Here is a 20622-nt window from a genome sequence, read left to right as displayed (position 1 = left end):
GCCTTCATCAAGGTTCATCTGGCGGCTATCTCCCTCTACACTGTTAGGCAGAATCCTGTGCAGTTCCCTTGGGGAACACTGCAAAAAGATTAAGACTACAGGAGTAAGCAGTGAACCCAATTGGTAGCAGTCTGCAACACCCAGATTTACCTGGTAGCTGTGGCCGAGCAGTCAGACCTCTCTCAAGAAGAGTGGGGCAGTATATAGAGCATACATAATAGGGCTAAAAACACAGTAGAGCAAACAAGCTTTGTATCAAAAGTAAATATTTATTTAAAACATACTTTAGGCAATACACTAGCACTCTAAATCAAAAGAAAGTTAAAACAAGTCAGGTAAAGTATACACACCTCCCTTGATAACTATTAGACACGTCCAAGTTAAAACACCACGATTTGTTAAAACATATGTGAGCGCGTAACCTAGACGGCACTCCAATAAGTTAAATGGAGAGAAAAAGGCAGATCATAGAAATAAAACGGGTCCCAACACTTTTAGAAGTTTAAAGCAAGGCTGTAAAGGCAGTATACACTGCAGAGCCAAAGTACATAGGCCAGAGCCACTTTAAATGGAGCAAAGCAAAATGTGCCCAAGATCACAGTTTAAAATGCACTAAAAGTCTTTGCAGAATGCTCAAAAGAGGTTGATTCAAGAAGTTAAAGTTAGGTCTGGGGCCAACCCAGTTGGAAAGCCAAGGATTTAAGGATCACCAGCGGTGGCAGTTGTTCCTGGCAGTGGTTGCAGTTCGTTGTTTCGACCAGGGGAAGAGAGGGTCTCGTCGAGGAGGAAACTTGGAGTCGTTGCACTGCACAGGGATGAAACCAGCCGCGTAGTTCATCGGTTAAAAGGTGCATTCCTTTTATTGGTGGTCAAAGTGAAGCCTGGCTATCCGGCCGCCTGGGTGCTTGGCACGGGCGATTCGACCAGGAGACGTCGACGGAAGGCGAAAGGGGCGAACTGGTTGGTCCCACCAGCTCAGAGGAAGAAGACTCGTCCAGCACAAGATCTTCTCTTGTTAGGAAAGTGGTGAGTTTGTTGCAGCAGGGCTCCACCAGTGGTGTTGTCGTTGCAGATGGCTCAGCTTTTTCCCTCTTCGGATTCTTAGGTCCTGTGGCGACTTCTGAAGTTCCTGTCCCAAAATCCCTGCTTTTATGCAGAAAAACCCCCATTCAACAGCCTAGCTGTCACTCAAACATGCGAAGTGGTGAGCCGGCGGCTCACCACTGGGCCAATCAGAATAGAGTGCGACTTGGGTTGCTAAGGCAACGCAGTCCAGGGTGCCAATTCCCCTCCCCACACATCCTGTGGAACCCAGACAGAGTGGCACCATTTGGAGGGCTTCCGTGGAGGAGGCCCGCCAAAAAGTGGAACAAAGGGCCCGACCTTGGTTGGAGTTACAGAGACGGACACAAACGCCATTTTGGAAAAGAGTTCTGGCGAAAAGACCCAACCGTTGATTTAATATTAAATAAACCAGCGGCATCTTTAACATTGCACCAAAAAGTGGTGCGTTTAAAATCAATGGGAAAAATCCCATAGGAAATATTCCAGTGGAATATTTTGCGTGGTAACCACTGCCACCAGCCAGAAACTCGACAAGCGGGGACTGGACAGTGCCCCGTCAAACAGACCCAGGGGCAATCGAATTAACCCCTTCCAGTACTTCCACAGTATGATGGTTTGTACTGGTTCTGTTCACAATTTAGGACTAGGAAAGTCAATGGTGACTTTACTTGCCCTGGGAGACAGTAGTCGGTCCCAGGGTATGGAGTCTGTTTGGGGGTCACTATGACACCCCTGTGTTACTACACTGAGGGTGCTGTGTAACACACATGAAAAACAGATGATACCCTATGGAGTAAAAGAGCCCATAAGCACACCAAAAGTCAAAGACATACCTCAAATCATGCCTAAGAGTGGGAGGAACAGAGTCTCTCTCTTAGCAGGGGAAAAAAACAAACCCCAAAAATCCAGCAAAGCTGCTGGGGGACTCACTAGGTTTGGAAAATTAGCCTATAAGAGAATTCTCCCTAACATACACCAGAGCCCCAGGACAAACCTCGTTGTGGTCACATAGGTTGGTCAAAGAATTCGTCAAAGGACTGTTTTGCTCGTTCCCGATTTGAAGGCTCTGGCCCCGGCGTGGGAGCTCAATGTGGTGCTGACTATGCTCATGGGTCCACCGTTCGAGCCTATGCATTCAACGCCACTGAAATTCTTGTCGTGGAAAACAGCGTTTCCTGTGGCCATCACCTCCACAGGAGTGGGAGAGATTCAGGCCCTCTCTTGTAAACCACCTTACTTGACATTCCACAAGATGAGGGTGGTGCTACGGACGCACCTCTACTTCATGCCCAAGGGGCTGTCGGATTTTCATCTAAACGAGCCTTTGGTGTTACCTGTGTTCTTCCCGACGCCTTCGTCACCGGCTGAGATGACAGTGCACTCGCTGCATGTGGCTAGAGCGCTCAAGTTCTACGTGCACCGAGTTTTCTGAAGGCGTCACAACTGTATGTGAATTCTGGCGCTGTGAACCATGGGAATGCCCTCTCCAAGGCTTCCATTTCCAGGTGGCTCTCCGGCTGCATCACCCATTGGCAAACCGACCGTTGCCTGGCTGTCAGAGCCCATTCTATCCGAATGATCGCTGCAACTACGGTGTTCCTGTCCGGTGTGCCCCTGCTAGACCTCTGAGGGCTGCTACTTGGTGGTCGACACACACCTTCACGAAGTTCTACTGCGTCGCCTGGGATTCCAGGGAGGAGTCCAGGGTCGGCCAAGCAGTGCTGCGCAACCTTTTTTTCTTGAAGATGAGCCTGGTGAGGAGGTAAGTGATGCTTAATGTTGAGCCTTGCCACCTTCCGTGGTTGTGCATGTGTGTACTGCTTTGTATTTTTTATTCATTAGCATGTGAATCCATGCCAGACCCCATGCTGGAGAAGAAACACATTACTTACCTGTAACTGTTGTTCTCCAGCATGGGTCTGGCATGGATTAATGTGCAAACCCTCCAGCCTACCCCTCTGCGGCTCTTCTCTTGGGCCACTGTACATGCTACCAAATCTGAAGATGGCTGCCAGAGGAGGGACTTAGGTGGAAGGCAGTCATTGGCTGGGGACAGGATGACCCAGAGACCAGTGATTGGTTATTGGTAGAATCAAAATTCAGAAATGAAACCAACAGATGTTTTCTTTTACAGAGGATTCCCAGCCTGACGGGGAATATTCATGAGCGTCCAGGCCAGACTCATGCTTTAGAACAGTAGTTACAGGTAAGTAACTTGTTCCGTATCTGCCCTCTCCCCATGTCCTCCATAGTTTAACATTGGGAACAAGTCCCTCTGTCTACCGCATTCCATTCCACTCATCTTTTGGTCGTCAAACCTGGATAGAGTAACCTGAAATATAATAACACATTTACTTACCTTAGTAAAGTTATTGAATAACTTCTTTAACTATCACCAACCTATGTAGCAGGGGTGAAACTTTGTGGGTCTTGTGACTTTTAGGCACAAGGCCCCACTTCTTACGCTTTTGGCTGCTTAAGTTTGGGAATTAACTTGTAACTTGATTCCATCATATACTGCACGGAGTCAGGGCAGAGTCTGAGGAGCTGTTGGAGCGGAAAGTCTGTCTACCCTGTCCATTTCCTGTTGTGGGTGTGTCTGCCTACACCTAATCTACAAAGACTCATTCCCACCGCGGAGCGGGCACGGAGTCAGGGCAGAGTCTGAGGAGTCCGAGGATCGGAGGAGTGGAGGCGTGCAGCCCCCTGGTTTGACACCTGTCCTGCGGTCACAGCTTTACACGACAATGCGCGAAACCCGCGCTCAATGCAAGCTGGTTTCTCCAGCAAGGACTACATCTGGCGACTCACATCGAGACAAACATCGAGATCCCGTCCCTGTCGCATGTGTAACTGCTTTGCATGCTCCGTCTTCCGTCGCTCAAAGTTTAAACAACTGCACTAGTGTGGCTTGTGCGGCATCAGCCTCACCACCCTCTACTTCATCCTCACCGGCAAGTGAGTCACCAACCCCTGAGGTGAGTGCCTCCCGGTGTAAATACCGTGACATACACAGTAACTGTATTGGCAACTGCAACGAGGCGTTTTCAAGCTCTTTTACCTGTGTGCCTTCGTCGCCACTCGCTGCCTGGCCGAGTGTTGGGGAGACCGGCGGGTCAGGCAGGCCCGCTGTGTGCGCCTGTGTTGGCGTGGGCTGTGGCGACGCCCTCGCTGCTTTGGATGTTCTTGTCCTCACTGGCCGCCCCGGGTCGTCTGTGGCTGGGGCAATCTCGCTGTGTGGCGGCGATTCTGCTGGGCGCGCCGAGGGGTGGAGACCGCCGCCGCGCAGCAGTCCTGCGCGTGCGGAGCCCTCTGCGAGCCGGGCGGTTGTTGTGACGTGGACGCTCTCTTTAACACAAGCGGTTTGCAGCCACGTCTTGTCAAATCCTCAAAGCTCTTAGGGTACGTTAGCACAACTACTAATAGACACACAACTATAAACCTGGAGTCACCCCGATTCAGATTTTATAGCGCCTTGGCCTCACCGGGTAATCCTGACACTTCATCAGCGCGCAGCCAGAAAGAGGCTTGTCCCTATGAAGATCCAGCTGTACTCTCCAGCAGTCCTACGTGTGGTATTAAGGTGCCCGTGTGCCTGCACCACGACAAAATGAAGAGGGGTGCTGACCCACGTTTGGACTGTGGTCTGGGTGGCGCTTCGCCCCATTTGATACTGAACTCTTCTATTCACAAACTCACATCAGGGTCTGAGAGAAGAAATTCACTTGAGGTGGCCAATAAATTGTTACTTGACCTCACTCGTCTTAACAAAGAAAGAGCTGTTAAAAACACATCAAATGGAGATCCGGCTCTGCATGCTCATGTAAACGACCATTCTGGCTCGGAGGCGTGCCCTTCTACAACGCAGCCCCCAGTGCTCACCTTAAGGTCAAGCTCCTTATACAAACACAGGATGATCGATGGGAGCATATCTCCCAGTCTGAGCTGTTCTCAGAATAAAAAACTAAAAATGAGCACTATAGAGCCCAGCAACCAAATGGGATTGCCAGCCACCTCTTCATTCCCAAGGCAAGCCACTGAAGCTACCTCTTGTACAACTGATTCCTCTTCTGACCAAGCTTCAACGGACTCGTCCATAATGGAACGCCCTTACCCTAAGATCCGACGCCTGACACACTGTGGTAGGAGAGCGCCACCACTCGACCCTAAAAACCTTGAAGTTCCAAGAACAGTTCAGTATACCAAAGATCTACAAGCAATTATTATTTCATCCATGGCCATTTCCACTGCACCTTTTATCGAAATGTATGAGAACCTTAACGACAATATAAAAGAGCTGTTCTCGGTGGTGATCACCATGAACAACAAACTGGAGACCATGGAAAACAAAAACTTCCATTGTAAGGAAGTCCTTCAAGAGTTACACAAAAAACAGACTGGGCGCTTGAAACACTGTCAGAACATGCTAAAAATGCAAATCTAGACAAAAAACTTCTAGCCGAGGTAGCTAAGGAAGCGCTGGGTATCTTTAAACAACAAAAAAAGGAACATGTCCACCAAGGGGCAGTCACCCCCAATGTTACATCCCAGGCAATACGGCCACATGTCATACTAGCTTCTTCAACCAGTTCTGGGAGGTGCGCTTCAACTAATCCACCTGAGAATGACTTTAGCAGCAGTAACATCATTGCTGCTTCCAACACAGCAAGTGAACCTGTCCATGTACAAAAAGATCCAACATCAAGTAACACGGGAACCCTAGAGTCCATTGTTCTCCACCTTGCTACCACAAACCCAATTGACCTTACCTTGACACTTGGGACTAAGGAGAAAGTTAGAAGATCCTCCACACAACCGTATGTTGCTACCATGTTGGTTGACGAATGTCAGCTTAGTACTCCGTTTGAAGCCGTACTAAAAGAGAGTCAGGCTGTTACGAACTTGGCACTACAAAATCCCCAACCGGCATCAACCTCAAAGTCGATCCCTAATCGAGAACCGCCCTGTCCCCAATCACAATCGAGGTCCCCACCTGCGAGGACAAATCCTTTGCCTCCCATATATGACATCTTCAAGGAGACTATTGCTGCACAAAAGATCCCTTCAGCAAAACAGCAAATCAAAGGTGGCTTACCCAAAAAACCTAAAAATCAACATGCAAGGAAAGCGAGAAGAGGTATTGACTCTCAAATTCTTACGTAACATCAAAACAGTTAATGTAACTGTCAACGGCTCCATCACTAAGGATAACAGCCTTGAAAAAAAGCTGGATGAAAGCACAGCAAAATCAGTACCATCAGAAACCAAGGAGACATCAAACTGTATTAGCGACGGTTCCGACGACCTAATGAACGTATCTGTGTATGATGATGATGAACTCATCGTCAGAGACATGTTAGTGGCACCTCTGCCGGGCGGATCCAAGTCTCGCTCTGTTGCGCCTGCCCAGACTGTTTCAGATGTGCCTGACAATCTAACACAGGAAGACGTTAAGAGCCCCCCACATCTTACCTTTGAAGTCCAGTCAACATGAGTCCATCAATGTGAATTTGCCTAAGGGAGTTTCTAGAATCTGTCAACTGATCAAACCACCGTCGCTGTTGAACTTAGACGATGGTTTGCAGACTCCCCGTTTTGTGACTTTGGACGACAAAAGACGGATGCTCGCTGCCAAGACCCGCATAAAGAACCCTCCACCAGGTCCGCAGGTCGTGATTGAATCGTCGCCTGTGCCCACTGAGTGGCAAGCTCCAAAATGTGTGATACAGGCTGCAACTATCGGTGCCCACACGAAGAGCAAAACTGGGAATAAGCCGCTGTCGATTACAGATAAAACCAAAAATCAAACGGAGCGCGTGAACCGCTCAATTAAACAGCCCCAAAAAATAATAGCAAAGGAGAGAATACAACAAATATCGACGCGGCAAGCAGCTCATCGTCTGATATTGGAACGCATAGAATCTTCTGACGATCTGATATTAAATCGACATAACGTGCTTCGGCTGTGTCAGCTGATTCCCAGTCTACGTGCGATAACTTCTGAAGACCTCAAAATAGTGGAATTTTTGAACAAAATGAAAACTGACGCTGTGATTCTACACTTACACTCTAAGATCATAGCAGGCGCCCTACTGGATGCTGGACCAGTGTTGATGTCCCTAGGGTTTGACATAACTAAAGCCGAAGGAGGAGCTTTGCTTGTCTACCCTAAAGAGAGGTCACGTAGCAGATCGACGAACATAGTGAATCAAAGACCTTCTGAAGATCACGAGAACAGCACAGATATAGATCCAAAGGAAAGTCATGTGTCCAGCCCTCCCAGAAACTGGGACTTAGCTGACATTCCCCATTGGGGTGAACTGATAAGAATAACAGTTAACGGAATGGTAAGTCCATCTATTACACGAGACATTGTGAGGACCCCTGTCACCACAACAGACAAATGCGATGATTGGTCCTGGTTGGCCAAAACCTTAAACACAGAATCGATGAAATAATGCCAGGAACTGGGAAGTACTTGTATATGTACTATAGGCTCATGGAACACTAGAGGCTTCATGCACCTGTTTGAAACAACATGGGCCTCAAATCTAGACATTCTGTGTTTACAAGAAACATGGCTCACACAAAGTCCATTGTTGGAAGGATTCGAAGTAGCCATCAATCCTGCTATAAAACAAACAAAGGGCAGGCCGATGGCTGGCCGCCTTTTGGCCGTGAGGAAAGGTGCTGGACTTCGGATCATGAATTCTTATAATCCATCACCACTAATTCAGGTCTCCACTGTTGGTGTCTACCAGAAAGACACCAACAAGGAAGCTCGCGTGTATATTATCAACTTATACTGGAACCATAGATACAATGAAGAGCTCCCCTTTATCGACCAAGTTACAACTCTGATCGACGATTTACTCACAAAGGAGCAACCGCTAGACTTAATTGTATGTGGGGATCTGAATATTGTCTGTATCCCAGATGTTGTTCCAAACGGTGAAAACAGAGGCAATAGCAAACGCGAACAAGCTGCGTCCCAATGGTGTCTGGAACTGGATCTCAGAGGCTTGCACATGCTTAACGGACAAACGGTAGGTGACATCCCGGCCTGCCCTACGTGGAGAAGAGCTGACCAAAAATCGGTCCTTGACTACATATTCGTGACTGAAAACATTCATAAGAGAACGTTGAAACTTGAAGTCATTAAAATGAAACACAGCAACCATGACATGGTAAAACTGTCAATCTACCACCCCTGTTCAGGTGGTCAGACCTGCTGACCGTTTGCGGTGTGCACTGGGACCGGCAGGATCCGACTAAATCTTGCGGATACAGAAGTAGCGGCCATCTCTAACGCCTTTCAACACACTACAAAATCTTCAGAATACTAACATCATTTGTCCAGTTTTGAGAAACGTAAACGCAACCTAAAACACATCGAGTTTTGTCCAAAACACAAATTTGACGTGTCTATTTTTCAAAGAAAAAGAGCGATGAGACAAGAATTAAGAAAACTCAAAGGACCATACACCGCTACTTTGAGAGAGTGCAAAAGAGCGATCAAGGCCAAATATCGAAACTGGCTTAAATCCCATGTAGCGATCATGCTACAAAACGACTCAGAAGATATGCTGCAAAAAATGGCTGGGAAAAACTCAGCGGGCTATTGGAAACTGATAAATAACACCATGGCTCCACAATATGCGCTCCAGGCCATTGCAGTCACCGAAGATGACTGGTCGAAGTTCTACACAAACCTCTTTTGCAGAGACAAACCTGTACCACCCTGGGTACCTATGACGTCAAACAAGTGGGACCTGGCGTTTGAGAGAAGTGACATCTTGGATGCAATTAAGAATGTGCATGACTCCAGAGCGCCCGGCCCCGATGGCCTAACAAACTATACGCTAAAAAAAAACAGATTTATGGGCAGACTTTTGCGTTATTCTGTTTGACCGAATCATTATGAGCCGATCAACCCCAAAGTCTTGGAAAAGCGCTGTGGTGGTCCCTATTTTTAAAAAAGGAGACCGCTCAAACCCAAAAAACTATAGGCCCATAGCGCTTCTCGACGTTTTGGGGAAGATTTACGCCACCCTTTTGCAACAAAAACTGTCAAGGTGGGCTAATGACTATAACCACGTAGACCCCAGACAAGCGGGGTTTGTGAAAGGGGTTGGATGCGGCCTAAACCTGTTGGTACTGAACCTCATAAAGATGGAAGCAATCAGAACCAATGAAAAGATCTACTTGGCTCTGATAGACCTGTCTTATGCGTTCGACAGCATAGACAGAGAGTTGTTGTGGGACAAACTTATCAGATGGAACTGTCCTCCCAGCTTAGTGGAAGCAATTCGTGAATTACACACGGACACTTCGATCAGGATCCGTTTGGACACTAAAGGAACTTTATCTGCCCCTATCAGCATACATAAAGGAGTGAAACAAGGTTGCCCATTGGTAGCCATCATTTTCAATCTTTTTATATCTGATGTAAACGCAGCATTCATTGGTGCAACAATGTTTCCTCCGAAACTACATGGCTCGCCCATCAACTATCTGGTCTACGCTGATCTTATTTTGCTCGATCTGACTCCCATAGGCCTTCAGCGTAAACTAGATTGTCTTGACATCTATACCACAGCTAATGGTCTTCAAATCAACAAACAAAAATGTGAAATTCTAATTTTTGAGAAACTGCAAGGCTGTAGCTCCCGAGGAAAGAAGTACAGATGGTGTCTTGCCAACAAAAAGTGGTACCCGCCCTGATCTATGGCGGCGAAAACGCATTTGGCTGCACGAGCGATCTGTGAAATTCACTAGAAAATATATTCTGGACGCGAGTCCTACAGCTTCCCAAAGGTACCTCGACGGTCTGTCTCCGATATGAACTGGGCCTTATCTCGATAAACGCAAGAGTTACCTGGAACCTACTGTGTCTGTTTAGGGAAACAATGACAAAAAAATCCAGCGATCTAATTCAAAAATTTACACAAGCCGGACACTGCCAAAGACTACACGGTTCTTTTTCAATGCAATCTCCTCTGCCAAACACTTTTAAAGGAGTTTGACATTTTCATTATAATGTTAACTGAGAATCAAGAGTTGGCAAAAACCAAAATTTGGAGAGCTGACTGGATTAAAACTTGCGAACTAAGAGCCAAATCTAAACTAATGCAAGAGGTCCCAGGTGAAGCTAAAGCTTATGGTCAGAGGCACACTTACCTAACCCTACTTCCGGACCAACATGCAAGATCCTTATACATGCGCTTCAGGCTAAACATGATGGAAACAAAAGAGCGAGTGAGCAGTTGGGTGAAGTGTGCTGACACTGATCTAATGTGTAGATTCTGCAGTAAGAATAAGGAGACCTTAAAACACCTAATATTGTTTTGTCAAACTCTTCAACAACAAAGAGAAACCCACTTTGGAGCCCTGATTAACGAACACCAATGTATGACGGCGGACGACTGGTGGACAGTTCTATTTGAGGGGTCCAACAGAGTAGTCCTATTTGCATTTACAAACTTTCTGCGCGTAGTAAAGGGACGTCTGGACGACCAAAAAGTAAAATTGGGTGTAATCAAAGACATGAAATCTATACCAGTCGTCATCGGACCTACCTCTTAACACGCCACGATGGACGTACCAATAGATATGTTAAGACGTCAATGGTGGAGGTGGGGATGGATGGATGGATGGAGGGAAACAAAAAATTCATATGTGATGTATTCTTTTCTTGTTTTGTTTGTCTCTTTTTAAAGGTTGAATAAACCAATTAAAAAAAAAATGATACTGCATTTAAACTACTTACCTGCTTGTTGCAAAGTGACTTTTAATGCATTTATGAACCTATGGTGAAGTGTTATATTTGTATCCTAGAGAATCGTTGGATAATGGTACCTTTTTGGATTCATTTTTCATTGTGTCCAAAGGCCTATGATAATTGTTTTATACTTAATGTCTAAATTGAATTATTGTGTGCCATACTGTGTGTTGGGGACATTTATCAGATGTATGCTTAATCCCCTCTCCTAGTAAGACCCCCAGCACTTTTGGACCTTTTTCTTTCCATCTTGCGTGAGGGAGCCTTTTTCTCCCCTCATTCATTATTTGCTGTCACTTTTATAACCCTGTTCTGTGTTTTAACTTTTACTTTCTTATTTCCTCCATAGCTCTTAAAGGCATCTATTGCACTTTTGCACCAAACAGCACCCTTTGTGCAGTCTCTTATTTCCTTAGAACTCCTGTTTTGGAGGAAAGGGGGATACTTTGTATCGTTCCTAAAACGTGTACTTAAGAGAGATTAGCACACACCACCTTATGTAGAGTGCTAAGGGAATTCCCTCTGCTCTCTGGCACTCATGAAATCTCAACAGATGACGTGTTATCTGAAGGATCTGATCAGACGTCCTCCCCCCAAATGCTGCTGCTACCTCGGATGGGGCTCCAGCAGCAGCTGGGTCAGGGAGCGGAGCAAGGGCCTTCTCTGCAGCTTGCACCGGAGGTGCCGCCTTCTCTACTTGTGCCTCTCCCTCTGCTCCCTATCATGTCCCTCCGCCCCAGCAGGTGCAGCCACCAGTTGTGCCACCATCTCAGGGCAATGACTAGCTATGAGATCTCATGGGGGCACAGGCTAGTGCTCCAGACTCTCCTCCCCTGCCTCAGGACGACATGGGGTGACAATGACCATGTCGACAAGACTTCGGTTCAAGGGCACAGACAATGAACTGACTAAGAAGAAAAAACAGCGACTCAAACGGCTACGTCTCTGGCTATCCGCAAAAAAACAGAGACCAAGCCATTTACCCAAAGCCAAGGAATCTGACCAAAAGCCTACAGCATTTGGGGGGTTTCTCAGGCTTCCAGGAAGGGTGGGCCCATCAACCTGGCAGCTCCCCAAGCATGCACAGGATGAAGCAGCAGCGCACTGATGGTTTTTCATTCCCCTTACTCTGCACCTGCCTCAGATCACAAAAAGCAATGAGATGCAGGTTGGAGACCGCAGCTCTCTTGTTGGGGGGAAGACTGACTCTTTCTCTAGACAGCTGGCAGCACTATTTCGAGAATCCATGGATCCTAAAGAGTCCACAGGGTTCAGACGCTCACTTGCTGCCACCTCTTCTCTCCCCCCCCACCCCCGTTGCTTCAAATTGGCTCCCCTGCATTACTAAGAGATCATGCAGCTCGTGAGCATGCAGGCAGTGGAACCCGTACCTCTTCAAGAGGGGCGCAGGGTATTATTCCAGAATGTTTGCAATACCCCAAAACAACCAGGCTGTCCTGAGGGTAGTTCTGGATCTCTCCTTCCACAATATCTCCCTCTCGAAGGATTGAATATGGTAACGCCAGCCAAGATAATTATTTTGTGCATGAGACTGGATGTGTTTCTTAGGCCTCAAAGATGCCTATCTTCATGTCCCCATATTCCAGCCGCACAGCAAATTTCTGTGGTTTGCTATTATGAACTACCACTTTCCATACAGGGTGTTGCCATTTGGCCAAAATGCAGCGCTCGAGTCTTCTCAAAATTGATGAATGCGGTGGCTAGCCTTCTCAGACTGGAGGGTCACCACCTTTACCCGTATCTTAATGACTGGCTGGTGAGTGCCAGTTCTCCGGAGGGATTTTGACACTCATGCCAGAGACTGGCAGATGTACTGCACCAGTTGGGCTTCTCGCTCAATATAGAGAAGTCGCAACTAGTGCCCTCACAGAACCTCCTGTTTCTGGGAATCGCGGGGGGGGGGGCGGACACGGTGGCTCAGCGAGACTACACAGCACAATAAAGGTGGAGGTCCCTCAAAAGAGCGGCCAGTCACTTCCTGAACAATTCTGTAACATCAGCATGGTGCTTTCAGCACAGGCTGATGGCCTCATGCGTCCGCACGGTTCAGCACGCCAGGCTCAAGATGAGGCATATTCAGCTCCATCTGGCATCAGCGTGGGACCAGGAGGCAGGTTTCCAGCCAGAATAAAATTGTATTCATTCTACGCTTCATCAGGATCTGCACTAGTGACTTTGTCAGCAATGTGATGGAGGCCCCCCTGACTCCACCACAGCCCTCTCTAGTGGTAACGGATTTCTCTCTCCTGGAGTTGGGTGCAACCTTGGACGTGAATTTCATTCACAGATCTTGGACAAAAGTGGAGGCAGGTTGTTGAATCAATATTTTGGAACTCCAAGCAGTCGGTTTAGCCCTCAAATCTTTTCTATCACTAATCAGGGGCAAGAACACAAAAAGGAGGTCCAGTGTACAATGAACTCAATCCAAGGTAGAATGCAATATATAGAGTTTATGACAAAAGCAAAGTATGTGCAATAAATGTAAAATAATGAACATGGAAAAAACATATATCCAATTAAACAGAACAAAAAAAACCTCATCCAATCAATCATACTTTCATACACAACCCTTCCTGGACATAACACGTGTCAATCATGCGCCAAGTACAAGGGAAAAAAAATTAACATCTAAAACAAAAATATAATGAGCCCAAGTCAACATATCCGATCGGGTCTGTAAAAACCTAGTGAAACCACAACTAGTGAAACTCCTACACAATTGAGCAAAACCTATTAAGTAGCAAAATGTATACAGCATACAGGTTGATCATTTCCTGGCCAACTCAACTTTCGACTTGACCTTACACACAGCCTTCATCAGAGCCATACAAAATATTTTCAGGTAGGGTAAATTCTGTCAAAAATAACCAAGGGTCTTTTGAATCACCCAGTCCTGGGGGTGCTGTGGTCCATATGGAAAGAGGGGGGGTTATCTTAGATGGCTCATGACATGGCCCTCGCCCCGAAGCTGCATTTGGGCTCCCCCACTCTGGGATGGAATCAACGAACCATTAGCCTTCCAACAATATGAGGCAGGTCTTACTAGGGCGGGGCAGCTTTGGGTTGATGGAGTATTTAGATCCCTGGGAGATCTGAAGGACGCCCTGGGCCTCACCAACCTCTCTCCGTTCCGATACTTGCATCTTAAGGGTGCCCTTACCGAAAACAGATGGGTAGATACTATTAAGAGAGACTTAACAGACTTTGAGAAATTTCTAATCACATATAAGGGGACTAAAGGTGTGATATGGAGGGTTTACAGCCTTTTGCTGTTCTCTGCCCCGCGGGATTCCCCACCCGCCCAGGTACAATGGGAAAAAGACCTAGACACCCCATCACTGATGAGAAATGTACCAAGATCTGCAGGCAGGCCAATCGCTCCACAGCTGCACCCCAATACCGCCACCAGGCCTTGAAACTGATCCATAGATGGCATTAACCCCCGCAGAGCATAGCCAGGCTATGATCCTCACTGTTGGAAGTGTCACACTGAAAGGGGGGGACTATGTACATATGTGGTGGAAGTGTCACGTGGTACAAACCTATTAGTGAGGTCCTGTCTTGGATAAAAGATGTTGTTGGAATTGAAAGAACCCTATCCCCCTAGCTAATGTTGTTTGGCTTTGTGGTGGAGGGGGGTCCGATGGTGACGCACGATCACATGCTACATGTTGTGCTTGTTGCTGCTAGATGTTGCTGGGCCCAAAATTGGAAGTCACCCCGACCTCCCCCCCCCCCCCGGAGAAAGAGAGTGGGTCTCTAAAATACGGGCCATATATGACATGGAATTCTTGACCCATCTGATGAATCGAAGACTAATATTGAGGGCCTATGGCTTCCCTTCTTCGACAAATACGGGAGAGCAGCTTGAGCGGCATGGAACACTTAAGATGGACCGCTGGGACTGAACATTGCCTTCGGTGCACCCTTCCCTGGGGACTGGAGGGGCCCGATAGGACGGAGGACGCAATTTCCGAACGTGGGCTCTACGTTTTGAGCGCTTATATGTGGACTACCTTTCGTTTACAGTGTGTCATAAAATACTGTGTTGGACCCTGCTGTTATCATCCAATGATCCATGTTGTAAGAGGGAGGGAGGGAGTGGGAGGGGGGGAAAGGTTGTGATTGAATTCGTATTCACTTCAATTGTTTTATTAATGTCATAACCATAAAAACTTCAATAAAATCGAATTTTCAAAAAAAAAAATAACCAAGGGTCAGACAGACAATGGTAAAGTTTGAAATGTGCATTTGTGACCATGCAAGCATCTTTGTTGAGACTCACCAGTGCCTGGAGATGGATATTGTGAATGGCACTGTGTGCGGCATGTACAAAAACAAGGGAAAAAAAGGGGAAGGACCTGTGTGGACCCCACACCCATGGTGCACATCCTAACCTCACTAGGCCAGAGACTACCATCCATGGAATGTTAATGTATATCCATGTCTGTTCTAACCAAGTCAGTGGCTGAGCAAATTTTACGGTTGAATCTGACATCCACATGGAAAGGATCGCAGCCTACAAAATGAGCACGAAATTCAGCCCAATGGCGCTGACCAAGAAGTAGAAACAATTGACCTCTCTCAGGTGCCCTACCTTGCCTCAGCTGTGTGGCGCTTACCTAAATGGAACACAGTCATCACGCTACTCCATAATGAGCAGTCATCAGTTGCTCTGAATACATGCCCAGAAACAGCAGAAAGCCAAACGACTTAACCGCATGGGAACTGTGGTGTCTTGAAATCAGAGATGCAAACACAATCTAAAGCCCTTGTTGCAGACCTAACTGTGCTGCTTTTAAAAAATAAAACACCCATACACCGCTGCAGCGTTGTGTGTGTGTGTGGCCCACTTGTATGGTGAAAACAATTAATGTTCAAAGTCTGCCTCTGGCAGTCCTAGCGCTGTCTGGAATAGCTGCCAAGCATGCGCTCCAAATCGGCTTAGAAAGTAAACTGGTCATGGTAGACACGACCCTGTTGTACCTTCATGTGTGCACGTCCATGTTAACCCAGACCTCTTTGGAAGTCAGCCCCCTAGTGCATTTCAAATGAGCTGCCATCTTTAGGGGCAAGGCAGTGTTGGTCAGGATTGACAACTCAATGTTGATGTTCTACCTGAACAAGCAAGTGTGGACCAGATCGAGGATGCTTTCCTTGTTAGCAGTCGATCTGGGAATATGCCTTGTTTCTCAATATCTTCATCAAAGTGGTCCACCTCCACGGGGTTGAGCAGACTGGGCTTCAGAACTTGCGAATGGGAGTTGCACAACAGCACCCTAGTCACTCTTGAAGAGGTGGGGCTGTCTGAATGTCGGGTCTTTTTGCTTACCAGCACAATTCAAAATGTCTCAAGTTTGTGTCATGGGTGGGACAGAGGCTCGGTTCTTTCGAGGATGTGTTCCAGATCAGTTCGAACAACCTCAGTTGCTATGTCTTCCCTCTCCCTTCAATGCTTCAGAAACTCAAGTTCAGGATGTCAGTGGGGAGCTGATTGTTAGGGAGATTTCTCATTTTATGGCTAATTTCCCTCACCTAGTGAGTCCCCAGCAGCTTTGCTGGATTTCTGGAGTTTATTTTTTCACTTGGTAAGAGTGTGCGCTTTTTCTCCAGTCTTACCCATGTTTTGCCATGTGTCTTCTACCTGTTTTTGCGATTGTGGACTCTGGAGTTACACCACTTTTGTGTGTTACACAGCACCTTCAGTGCAGTGACACAGGGTTGTCTTTTAGACTTCCCACCGACTCCATTTCTGAGGCTGACTACAGTCCCTCAGAAAAGGGTAAAGTTGCCATTAACTTTATCTAGTCATTTAACCACAGATCCAGTACACCCCATCTTATGTGGAGTACTGGAAAAGGTTATTCAGTATCCTTTTTATCTGTACCTCTTAGAGCATTGTTTCGCTCTTTTAACATTTAGACTTGGCTGGTGGCAGTGGTATCTACCCTAACATTTCTACTGCGATTATATTATATAAACGTGGTATTGTTTTAGGCTATTAGATCAGCCTCGAACATAAACCCGCTTGACCAAATACTTTTTCTTTTGGCTTGGTCGGGTTTATTCGCCATTTCTTTTTGTTAAAGTCCTTCTTGTGTTTTACTTTGCGCTGCAAACCAGGTTTGCCTCCTTTGTTCACTGCCTTTTGGCGGGCTTCTGCCAAGAAGCCCTCCTCCAGGCGCCTGGGTGTCTAGGTGGGCTGAATGTGAGGGAGGGGTGTAGTCACCCCCTGCACAGGATATCCTAGGAAACCTAAGTCGCATTTTGCCATGATTGGCTAAGGTGGTTGTCCGGGCTGGACAACCCACCTGCTGCGTGATTGACAGGCTGTGTGAATGGGGGATTTTCGCATAAAAGGCAGGTCTCTTTGGGCTAGAAGTCAGTCGCCACTGGAACTACAAGGAACCGAAGAGAAGCAGAGAAGAAGACGGCTGCTGCAACTACCCCGTCCCGGTGAAGCCCTGCTGCACTCCTGAGCTATCTACCCTTCGATGACCAGAGAAGATCCAGTGCAGAGTCTTCTTCCATTGAGCCTGGTGGGGATAACCAGCTCATCTTCCACAGCCAGAGGATCCTCTTCTTGGTCGAAATCGCTGCACGCTGCTGTAGTGGTCCGGATAGCCATCTGAAGAGCCTCTCCTGTTTTTAAGGAGCGCACCTTTTATTCACCGTCGCTGCAGCCGGCTTCATCCTTTTGTGGTGCAGACCCATCCAGACGTCCTTCGCACCGAAGCTCCAGGAACCGTGGGTCTGCAGGAACCCAACAGCCGTGGCACCAGCTTATTCATTGAATAAGGTACTATGTTATGCTTGAGGAATTAGGGTGAATCCCTCTTTCTTCGCCTCCAAGGCTTGCCCTTGTTTTTCCTACTTATAACTTTTGCTTCCTCTATTGACTAAGTACTCCTGGCAATGTTGAATCTTGAACTGTCCGACTGTGTGATCCTTGACAACAGGAACCCGGTTCCACTTGTCACTGGCTCCGGCCTATTGACTCTTGAATTCCGTCAAATAGTGTTCTCTGATTCTGTCTGCCTTGACAAAAGTATTGCCTATGATTTTTGCCCCCAACTCTCTCTGGTTAACTCAGGTGTTAAGTGTTTTTTTGCCCTGGTAACATTTCTTGCCACGGATACGTGGTTCTTTAGTAAGACCAAACTGTCATTACTGTCAAAAAGTGATCGCAAGTGTATTCCCGGTAACGTCTTTTGTTTCGCAACAGCAGTCCGTTAAAACATAGGGTACTTAACTTGAGTTAGAGTGTACCAAAGTGAATTGGTTGGTTGTAGTGTATTTTACGTGTGGTTTTGAATTAATGAAAGTGTTGGGTTAATAACAAATGGTTTAAAAATAAATGTACTTATATTTTTTACCTGAAACCTTGAGTCGGTGTTTGCTTGAGTCACAGTAATTGTGGTCCCTTTGTGTAATCTCTGCTACTGCTCATACTCTTGAGATAAGCCTGGCTGCTCCGCTACTGCTACCACTTTAACATAGTATTACAGGCTTCTACCAAAGGTCAAACTTGTATTGCCACCTGTAGTCCTAATTGTGTGTAATGGTCCCTAAGAGACCTGCACAGGATTCTGCCTAACACTGATTGATCCTCATAGCTCCTCAGTGGCCTTTGAGGGCCTGGTTCTCTGACCTGCTGCAGTTGAAAAGACAGGGCCCCATCTCCCTGCCGGTTCGTACTCTGGGATTCTTCACGCCACAGAAGGAGCAGGCTGCTGGGGGCAGTGGTACACCCAGAGCCAGGCTGGCTAGTGCTCTCAGCCTAGCTCCTGATCAATTCAGGTTGCAGGCTTTTGAGATATCCGCGAGTAACTTATACATTATCCAGGGAGGTTTCCACTATGGTGCAATATAAGAGGAAGTTTACCTGGTTCTGTCACTGGTTGCAGGGCAAAAGGGTAGACACGCTTACCTTTATTGGTCTACCAGCTGGGCTGGCAGGTGGGACGTATGGAGGAAAGGTGACTTAGGACTAGGAGTACTCCAGTCACTACAGTGAGTAACTTCTTAACTTCTATATTCTCCTTACTGGGTCCTGTTGATTAAATAAAAAAAAAATTCAATGTCAGGTGCAATAAAACTATAATCATTTGACTGTTGATTGAGCTCAATGTTTTGTTTAATTGTTGATCTCTGAAATGTTATGTTGCAGGAACTGACGAGTCACCAGAACCGCTGCCAATTCCTACTTTTTTGTTGGGATATGATCATGATTTCTTGGTGCTTTCGCCGTTTGCTTTGCCTTACTGGGAGAGGCTGATGCTGGAACCATTTGGTTCTCAGCGAGACATTGCCTATGTAGTAGTGTGTCCTGAGAATGAGGCGCTGCTGAATGGAGCCAAAAGCTTCTTTAGGGACCTTACAGCAGTATATGAGGTAAGAATATGTACTGTCCTAATAGTTGAATTTTGATTTTCTGTAGTCATGGTCTGATATGGATCAATGTTATTGGCTATATTTAAATGGAATATGTTGTTGGGTAAGATTTTCATTTCTATGATAAATCTTACTCTCCTGTATCAACCCCAGATTTTTTTGTTGGACTTGATGATTATTTTTGCTTGTTCCTGCGTGAGTGGAAATCTTGTTCTCCTCTCACCCTGTCTTTTACCCTTTTTATGGGTGACCTTTTTATGTCACGCCATAGTGTTTGGATTTACAGCTCCATATATTTCGTGGGCTGTATGCATTTTCCTACGGTGGCACACACCACCTTGGAAGCATTGTTAATGGGTTGCCCTTGGGCTTCCCTTTATACATTGCTTGTAACGTACCTTGGGTGAACCACTGTTCCCATGGGTAGAGGAATGTCCATCCCCTTTACATTTTGAGACCAGCACACCCCACCTTATGTGGTATCCCCTTTCTCGTTGACCTAATAACATTTCTCTTACTGTGACGAGCTAACTCGTATGGCTGGTGGCAGTGGATATACTTTAATGACTTTTTAGTAAACATTACATTTGGGCTGTCAAACCAGCTGCGGTAATGCACAGAAAGGCCACCATTCTGCTTGGATGGTGGTTTCTTCCTTTATTGCTATTTGTAGTGCACTTGTTTTCTCTTGGGTCTTGGTCTGCTGTCCTAGGTGAGGAAGGTCCTGGTTGAAGTTTTGTATTCGGTGGAAACCCTTTGTTTCCTGCCGAGGCTCCAGAAAATGTCTCTGAAGGCAGGAAGAGAGGTAGGAGTCTGAAACGCTGCAGACATTTGTCTTCTGGTGTGCCTGAAAGGAACGAGTTCCTACTGGGGAGCTGGCTGTCCTAATTGGACAGCCACCGCCCCATTTCTGTAAACTGCAGTGATAGTTTGCAGTTGTGTGTGGGTTCCTGGATATGTGTCTGATTCTGAAAGCTGAAGACCAGGCAACCACTGGAGCTGAATCCAAAGAGGACTATGAAGAAAAGACTGCAACTGATTCCATTGACCGGAGATGCCTGCTTTGTAACTGGATCATGTACTGACCCTTTCTTCCAAGCGACCTGGGATCCCGAAGACCATGAGCCCTACACAGAGACTGGTGAGACTCGCTAGTCTTGACGACCTGCAAAAGGAGCCATCCCTTGACGTGCTGTGACCTTGCTGGGCTGCAAACTGCCAATACCAGGGGACCTCAAGCCGGAGTCCAGTCAAATTTGCGTTGAAACTTTGGACTCCTGCTGGCCCTCCAGAGACACGATTTGAATCTTTGAAGTCCCCTCACCAAAGTGCATGACCAGATTAGTGAAAATCAGACCAGC

The 20622-nt window shown here is 46.8% G+C and overlaps 1 protein-coding gene across 1 annotated transcript in view; it reads left to right on the top strand.

Moving 5' to 3' along the window:
• Window positions 1–20622, top strand: part of MED13 (mediator complex subunit 13) — a 1760496-nt gene that overhangs the window by 1180483 nt on the left and 559391 nt on the right. The window contains exon 18 of the mRNA XM_069615091.1: window positions 19038–19261. Coding sequence (XP_069471192.1) covers window positions 19038–19261 — 224 coding nt within the window. The remainder of the gene's footprint in view (window positions 1–19037; window positions 19262–20622) is intronic.

Source organism: Ambystoma mexicanum, chromosome 9 (assembly GCF_040938575.1).
Source record: "Ambystoma mexicanum isolate Mex_15411 chromosome 9, UKY_AmexF1_1, whole genome shotgun sequence".
In the NCBI taxonomy this organism is placed as follows: Eukaryota; Metazoa; Chordata; class Amphibia; order Caudata; family Ambystomatidae; genus Ambystoma; species Ambystoma mexicanum.
This window is presented reverse-complemented; position numbering and strand designations above follow the sequence as displayed.